Source organism: Leuciscus leuciscus (genome assembly GCF_965113295.1).
Source record: "Leuciscus leuciscus genome assembly, chromosome: 7".
In the NCBI taxonomy this organism is placed as follows: Eukaryota; Metazoa; Chordata; class Actinopteri; order Cypriniformes; family Leuciscidae; genus Leuciscus; species Leuciscus leuciscus.
In genome coordinates, this window is record NC_138731.1 from 37,202,431 (window position 1) to 37,210,940 (window position 8,510).

At 50.1% G+C, this 8,510-nt stretch overlaps 1 protein-coding gene across 2 annotated transcripts in view; it reads left to right on the forward strand.

The window, feature by feature from the left end:
* LOC309503036 (titin-like) overlaps positions 1–8,510 on the forward strand; it is a 41,454-nt gene that overhangs the window by 17,296 nt on the left and 15,648 nt on the right. For both annotated transcript variants that reach the window (XM_082175726.1, XM_082175727.1), the window contains 6 exons: positions 5,657–6,244; positions 6,357–6,461; positions 6,563–6,760; positions 6,868–7,164; positions 7,256–7,843; positions 8,182–8,484. In XM_082175726.1, coding sequence (XP_082031852.1) covers positions 5,657–6,244; positions 6,357–6,461; positions 6,563–6,760; positions 6,868–7,164; positions 7,256–7,843; positions 8,182–8,484 — 2,079 coding nt within the window. The remainder of the gene's footprint in view (positions 1–5,656; positions 6,245–6,356; positions 6,462–6,562; positions 6,761–6,867; positions 7,165–7,255; positions 7,844–8,181; positions 8,485–8,510) is intronic.

An 8,510-nucleotide genomic window follows, 5' to 3' on the forward strand; every position in this document is an offset into this window, starting at 1 on the left:
ATAACAGACAAAGAGCTGGTCTGAGGTCCTGAAACACTGCGTTCTGCCTATGTAAGCATGGAGGGCGCGTACTGGACAGAGCAGTGCCAAGGCTGGGTCTGCCTCCTCCAGGGGCAGCGCTTGCAGGTTCACCACCTGGTCTCGAAAGGGTGTGGTGGGAACCTTGGACACATATCCAGGCCGGGGTCTCAGGATCACGTGAGAGTTAGCCGGCCCGAATTCCAGGCACGCTTCGTCAACCGAAAATGCCTGCAGGTCCCCTACCCTCTTGATGGAGGCCAATGCAACCAGGAGCGCTGTCTTCATTGACAGGAACTTAAGCTCCACTGATTGCAGAGGCTCAAAGGTAGCACTCTGCAGGGCAGTTAAAACCACTGAGAGGTCCCAAGAGGGTTAGAGGGGAGGACGAGGAGTATTCAGTCTCCTTGCTCCCCTCAGGAACCTGATGATCAGGTCGTGCTTTCCCAGAGACTTACCATCAACTGCGTCGTGATGTGCGGCAATGGCGGCAACATACACTTTCAGGGTTGAGGGAGACAGCCTTTGCTCCAACCCTTCTTGCAGGAAGGAAAGCACGACACTGATCGGGCATTTCGTGGGTTCTTGATGTTTAGATGTTTAGAAGAAGAGGTTCCACTTCAACGCATAGGCATGTCTCGTGGACGATGCTCTAGCGGAAGTGATGGTAGCCACCACCGCTGGTGGTAGGGTACTCAAACCTGCCTCGTCCTGTCCAGGAGCCACACGTGGATCCAAGATCCAAAGATCGGGACGAGGGTGCCAAAGGGTGCCCCGTCCCTGAGAAAGCAGGTCCTTCCTCAGAGGGATTGGCCAGGGAGTTGCTGTCGCGAGGAGTACTAGTTCTGGGAACCAGGTGCGGTTGTGCCAATACGGGGCAACCAAAATGACCTGCTCCTCATCCTCCCTGATCTTGCACAAGGTCTGCGCAAGAAGGCTCACTGGGGGAAACGCATATTTGCGGAGGCCCCACGGCCAGCTGTGCGCCAGTGCATCCGTGCCGAGCGTGCCCTCGGTCAGGGAATAAAACAGGTTGCAGTGGGACGAATCATGGGAGGCAAACAGATCTACCTGTGCGTCCCCGAACTGATCCCAAATCAGCTGAACCGACTGGGGATGGAGTCTCCATTCTCCAGGGAGAGGCTGAAGCCGAGACAGCTCGTCGGCCGCACGGTTCAGGTCTCCCGGGATATAAATGGCTCGAAGCGACCTCAGATGCTTCTGACTTCATATGAGGAGGTGGCGGGCGAGTTGCGACATACGGCGGGCCGTACAGCCAGCAACTCGAGGCAATTGACATGCCATAGGCGCTGGGGTCCTGTCCAGGAGCCCGCGGCAGCCCGTGGTGGAGGCATCTGTTGATACAACAACATGCCGGGAAACTCGTTCTAAGGGCACTCCGGCCCATAGAAAACTGAGGTTCGTCCACGGGGTGAAGGTCTGACGGCAGGTCGGAGTCACTGGGACTCGGAGCGTGCCATGTTGCCATGCCCACCTCGGGACTCGATCGCGAAGCCAAAGCTGAAGCGGTCTCATATGAAGCAATCCGAGCGGCGTTACTGTGGCTGCGGATGCCATATGCCCCAGGAGCCTCTGAAATAGTTTCAGTGGAACCGCACTCTTGCCCTCGAATTGACAAAGGCAAGTCAGCAGTGACTGCGTGCACATGGCGACCGAGTCGATTTCCATACCGAGAAAAGAGATCCTCTGCACGGGGCAGAGTTTGCTCTTCTCCCAGTTGACCCGAAGGCCCAAACGAGCTAGGTGCCGGAGCACTAGGTCCCTGTGTTCGCAAACCTGGTCTCGAGAGTGAGCTAGGATCAGCCAGTCGTCGAGATAGTTCAGGATGCGAACCCCGTGTTCCCGTAGAGGAACAAGGGCTGCCTCGACGACCTTCGTGAAGACGCGAGGAGACAGGGCTAGCCCGAAAGGGAGAACCACGTACTGGTATGCCTGCCCCTCGAAAGCAAACCGTAGAAACGGTCTGTGTCGACGAAGAATGGAGACATGGAAGTAGGCGTCCTTCAGGTCGATCGCTGCAAACCAATCCTGCGGCCGCACGCATTCGAAAATGCGTTTGGCCGTGAGCATCTTGAACGGCATCCTGTGAAGGGAGCGGTTCAAGACGCGCAGGTCCAGGATCGGTCGTAACCCACCGGATTTCTTCGGTACAATATAGTAGGGGCTGTAAAACCCGGACTTCATTTCAGCTGGAGGGACAGTCTCGATCGCACCCTTCGCCAGTAGGGTGGCGACCTCCGCTTTCATGACAGGGGCATTGCCACCGACCATAGTGAAGCGGACTCCCCTGAAGCGGGGAGGAGACCGCGCGAACTGAATCGCGTAGGTCATGCGGGGTCATGCGGGGTCATGCGGACCACAGACGTACCCTTGGTGGTGCAGCGAGGCGGAATGACCGGCCCAGACGTGGGTGGCATAGCGGCCCGGTGCAGGGGCATAGTCATAAGCCGCGTCCTGCCAGAGGAGGCCAGGGGAGGTGTCCCATGGGGGCGTGCTCTGGCAGGGGTCTGGCGACAGAAGGGGACGAGAGTAGCGAGGCTCGAGAGTGACGAGGCTCGAGAGCGGCGCGCACTGTCATCCGAGAACTCTGTGTGCTCAGAGATGGGTGTGTCAGTTCTTTCTTTAACCGAAATAGGGTGCTGCCCGTCGTTGGACCAAGGATTCTCCCCCGGCCCTCCACCGGGGGAAGGAGCGGCCCTGCTACCGTCTCCTGGAAAGAACTGGATGCCATCTCTGAGCAGCCCGTCTCAGGAGCGGCGCTTTGCCTGATGTTTAGCGGGGCGCGGGGCGGGAGAGGGCTGTGGCGCCTTCCTACGGCTTCCTCCACGATGCGGCCCGGGTGAAGGCTGCTGCTGGGGCCGTGCGGGAGGGGCGGGAGCCGTGGGAGGGCGCCCTTGGCGGCGAGCAGACTGAGGCACCTGTGCCGACGGCTGGGTGGAGGCAGCAGCGGGCCGTCGGGGCAGGACATGTTTTAAAGCCTCATGGTGCGTTCACACCGGACGCGAATAGCGCGTCAGGCGCGAGTGATTTCAATGTTAAGTCAATGCAAAGACGCATTATGCGCGTAAAAAATTCCTGCGGCGCGAATGAGGCGTAGAACGCGGTGCGGTAGACGCGAATACGCCTCATTCGCGCGTCAAGTTTTTTCACATAAAAACTCGATTTCAATATATGAGAGATACTCATTTTGTATTGAATGCTATTTATTCCATATCTATACTAGATTATATGAAACATTATTATTCTAATGTAAAGACAACAAACACAATTTAGTGTATAAAAACAAAAACAAAAAATCACAGGACAGGTTTCACTTTTGGAGGCTGGCTCCATTTATTATCAAAACAAAAATAAATGACAGATTAGGTGGGTGCGGGCGAGGGTGAACCTTGCGCCGGGCTGTAGAGCGCGGGCTCGTCAGGCAGCGACCACTCGAGGCCGAGGCCTTATATGGCCTACGCTGTCCTCGTCAGCGTCCTCACCGTTAGGTCCACCAAACCTAGCTCCTGGAGCAAATTGTGAAACTCCTGAAACCCTCCGGAGGGTCTGGTGGACCCGAGGTACAGCGACGATGTCCCCTACGCAGCTGTTTCTGCTCTCCAGAGCATATACGAGCGGTGACTCTCTCGATTAATGCTAATGCTAATGCTCGATAAACTTTTGTTTTTACATGCGTCAATTTCGCTCTTGACGCGCGAATTAACACAAAGTGGTCACGCGTATAACTAGATGCGGCAGGCGCGAATTTGACGCGCAATTCGCGTCCGGTGTGAACGCACAGTTAGTCTGCTTCTGAGCAGTCGAGAACTGCTGGGCAAAGTCCTCGACTGCACCGCCGAAGAGGCCAGCCTGGGATATGGGGGTGTCGAGGAACCGGGTTCGCTCGGCCTCCCGCATATCAGCCAAGTTGAGCCACAGGTGTCGCTCCTGGACCACACATGTGGACATCACCTGACCCAGGGAGCGTGCGGTCACCTTCGTCGCTCGGAGAGCAAGGTCGGTGGCGGCACGCAGCTCATCAAAGAGCCCTGGGTCAGTCCTCCCCTCGTGCATGTCACGCAACAACTGGGCCTGGTAGACCTGCAGCATTGCCATGGCATGCAGTGAGGAGGCTGCCAGCCCCGCAGCTCTATAGGCATTCGCCACAAGGGTGGAGGAGAACCTACAGGCCATGGAGGGGTGCTTAGGGTCACCGCGGGAAGAAGCACTCTGAGGACATAGTTGCATGGAAACAGAGCGTTCAACCTGGGGAACCACAGTGTACCCTTTGGCAGACGCCTGATCGAGAGGAGGCAAGGCGGAGGAGGCCGCCGAGCGATCACAGGAAGACAGGGGTGCCTTCCAGGACCTTGTGACCTCCTCATGCACGTCCGGGAAGAAAGGCATTGGGGTTGGACGCTGACGGGGATCAGCGGCCGCACCCAAAAACCGCACTGGGCGAGCGCACTGGACCGGGTGGCGGAGACCCCTCGAGGCTAATTGCTGCGGCTGCCCGGGAAAGCATGGCCGTCAGCTCGGGATCAGACATGGACAATGCTGGCACACCCGAAGGCGGCAGCACACCCCAATCCTCACTTCCCGAGGACTCACGCCCACCTTGTGATGCAGCGATCGACATCTCATCATCATCTGGAGCGCCGAAAGAGACCCGCGGCACGCCGGCAGACTGAACCGCGGACTCAATCGGAACGCTCTCGGGTTGCACTGTGGTAGAGAGGGGTGTGGAGCGTGGAATAGTCGGCGCTTTATTCCACACTGTAACCCTCAGTTCACCCTGGTCGCCATCCGAAGTACCAGCTCTCACGGAGCTCGTAGATCGGGGTGCGGATGAGGGGACTCTCCCTCGAACAAGGTCATTGAGTCTCGAATGCAACAGCATGATGGTCATGTTCCCGCAATGGGAACATAACTCATCCACAAACATATCTGCATGTTGCCAGCGTACTTCCTTATATACCCCCAGGGTCGGGCGGAGTTACGCTATGCAAATTCCGCAGACCCATGGCATTTCATTGCCATTGGCTCGTTTTATATACTCGAAGATGATAGGCTTTCTAAGCGAAACCCCATTCGTCGTCATCCGATGTAACTCGGAGTGACCACGAAAGGGAACTGAATGCACGCTGACAGACTGCTTTCTGTGCGTGCAGCTCGTTTGTGTGTGCATGGAAGGTTGCCTGTCAGCGTTTGGGTGCCCAATTGGGGCAGACGTGGCCTCATGGTTAGAGAGTCAGACTGGTAACTCAAAGGTTACGGTTTCGATTCCCAATACCGGCAGGAAATGACTGAGGTGGCCTTGAGCAAGGCTCCTAACCTCCAATCTCTCCTACCTACCCCCCAATCCAGATCATTTCGCGATTTGCGATGCATTGATTTCTTGCCCCAGCCCTATTAATAACTTTAAGCAGCCCTACACTCAGCAGATAGATTAACATACCATGGTATACAATATATAGCAAAATCTCTGTTGTTTGAAACTGGTTGCACATTATATATTTGTCAAAAGTGCTCTCCCACACTTTGAGAAACCCTGGTGTACATAATATTTGCATTTGTGTCTTAGTGGGTATACAATTATGTCCATTAATATATTCATTTTTCTCTTTTCTCTTTACAGTCCTTCCAGACTGTAACCTTAAAGGCTTGCCAGACTTTAGCTATGTGGCAAAGGAAGGAAGCACTGTTCGCCTTAATATCCCTATTATTGGTATACCTGCTCCTGCAGTCACATGGAAAAAGGGTGATGTTACTTTATCAGATAGTGGCAGAATCTCAGTTGAATCAACTGCAACAAACACGGTCTTGCTGATTCGTGATTGCCATAGAGTCGATGCTGGCAAATTCACTATCATTTTGAGAAACACTGCTGGAACAAAGGAATCAGCTATTGACATTAAAGTGTTTGGAAAGCCTGGAATCTGCACTGGTCCTATCAAATTTGATGAAATCACAGCAGAGGCGATTACTGTAGAATGGGGCCCACCCAAAGATGATGGTGGATCAGAAGTTAGCAACTATATTTTGGAGAAGAGGCATTCTACTGCTAACAAGTGGGTCACAGTTGCTTCTGCGATTCAGAAGAACTCTATGAGAGTTACAAGACTTCATGACGGAACAGAATACATCTTCAGAGTTTGTGCTGAAAATAAATATGGATTTGGAGAGTTCCTCAGATCTGATCCAGTGATTGCTAAACATCCATTCAGTAAGTATTTAACAGGAAAGCCCAAATATTTTTTATTTAATGAAATATGTTGGATATATTGGATATTTAAAAATATTTGTTTACATCAAATACACACTTTTCCCTACACCAGATGCACCAGGGGCTTCAGCACCACCTGAGGTTGTGAGCATTCGTCATGAATCTGCTATCCTAACATGGTCTGATCCAAAAGATACTGGAGGCTCTCCCATCACAGGTAAAACATTTCTTTACTACAGTTATATATTTATTTATTTACTGTAGTTATTTAGCAGTTTCGTCGTATCTAAAAACTTTTACTTCTAATATTGCTTATAGGATATTACGTGGAATTCAAAGATAGAAATAGCTTAATGTGGAAGAGAGCCAGAAAGACACCTTTGAGAGTGAAAGAATGCAGAGTGACCGGTTTGGTTGAAGGCCTGGAATATGAATTTAGGGTAATAGCTATGAATATAGCAGGACTTGGAAAGCCAAGCAAAACAACTGAATCACTTGTTGCTCTTGATCCTATTGGTGAGTCTCAGTGTACTCTCTTTTTACTTTTCCTACTTTTATTTGTGCTGTTTATGAGGAAGAGAGCACAAAATGATTTTTGTTATTATTATTGTCTCTTTCTATAGATCCACCTGGCAAACCTGATGTGATCAATGTCACAAGAAACAGTGTAACACTTATTTGGACTGCACCCAAGTATGACGGGGGCTACAAATTGACTGGCTATATTGTTGAGAAATTAGAGCATCCTGGAAAGACATGGATGAAGGCTAACCATGTGAATGTCCAAAGCTGTGCATACACTGTTACAGACCTACAGGAAGGCTGTACTTGTGAATTCAGAATAAGGGCTAAAAATGCAGCTGGAGCTATCAGTGCTCCCTCAGAGACAACTGAGCCTCTTATCTGCAAAAATGAATACGGTAAGTTATATTGTCAGGTTTTAATGAATTTGCTTAACCAAACCCTCCATAAACATACCAATGTTTATAATCATTAACTAACTTTTTATAGAACCGCCAACTATGACAATTGACCCTGAAATGAAGGATGGAGTGACTGTGAGGGCTGGAGAAACAATTATCATCACAGCATCAAGCATTCTTGGCAAACCACCTCCTACAGCTGTGTGGTCTAAGGGTGGAAGAGAATTCAAGTCCTCAGATATTGTCCAAATCACAAGCACTCTCACATCTTCAACTTTGTCTATCAAGTATGCCAGCCGAAAGAACACTGGAGAGTACACCATTAGTGCAAGCAATCCATTTGGTATCAAAGAAGAAATAGTTAAAGTGAAAATCCTAGATGTGCCTGGACCTCCAGGTCCTATTGAAGCCAGCAGTGTCTCTGCTGAAAAATGCACATTGACATGGTTGCCACCAGAAGAAGATGGCGGCTGCAGTATCAAATCATATATATTAGAAAAGAGAGAAACCAGCCGCCTACTCTGGACAAAGCTTGCTGAAAATGTTATGGATTGCCGCTATGTTGTCAGCAAGCTGATAAAGGGAAATGAATACATATTCCGTGTTTCAGCAGTCAATCAGTATGGCACTGGAGATGCAACACAGTCTGGACCAGTTAAAATGGTTGACAGCTTTGGTAAGCCCAACTTAAATTTTTACTGCATTTTTTTTGTTTCCGTCTATATATATATATGAAGAGTTCAGATGCAGAAGCCTCTAAGTGCCATCTGAAATTTTCTTCTAGAATGATCATTTTTATGAAGCTTGTATATTTAAGTTCAGCAATTTCACTTAAATGGCAATGAAAATTACCTATTAATTGCCATTTAAGTGAAATTACTGAACTTAAATAAGCGAGCTTGACAAAAATGATAATTCTAGAAGAAATTTTCAGATGGCACTTAGAGGCTTTTGCATCTGAACTCATATATATATATTACTTATTTATTATTGTTTTTTCAAATTTTTTTGCAGGACCCCCCGGGCCACCATCAAAACCAGAAATTGATAATGTCAGTAGAAATGCTATAACAATTTCCTGGAAGAGACCAACTATAGATAGGGGAAGTGACATTCGAGGCTATAGTGTTGAGAGAAAAGAGAGAAGAGGAATGAGATGGGTCAGAGCTTCAAAGAAGTCAATTTCTGATCTACGTTATAAGGTCTCAGGCCTGTCAGAGGGAATTGAATATGAATTCCGTGTCACTGCAGAGAATAAGGCTGGTTTTGGCGAGCCCAGTGAGCCATCACAACCTGTAATGACAAAGGATATTGCATGTAAGATGATAATTATTATTTTTTTT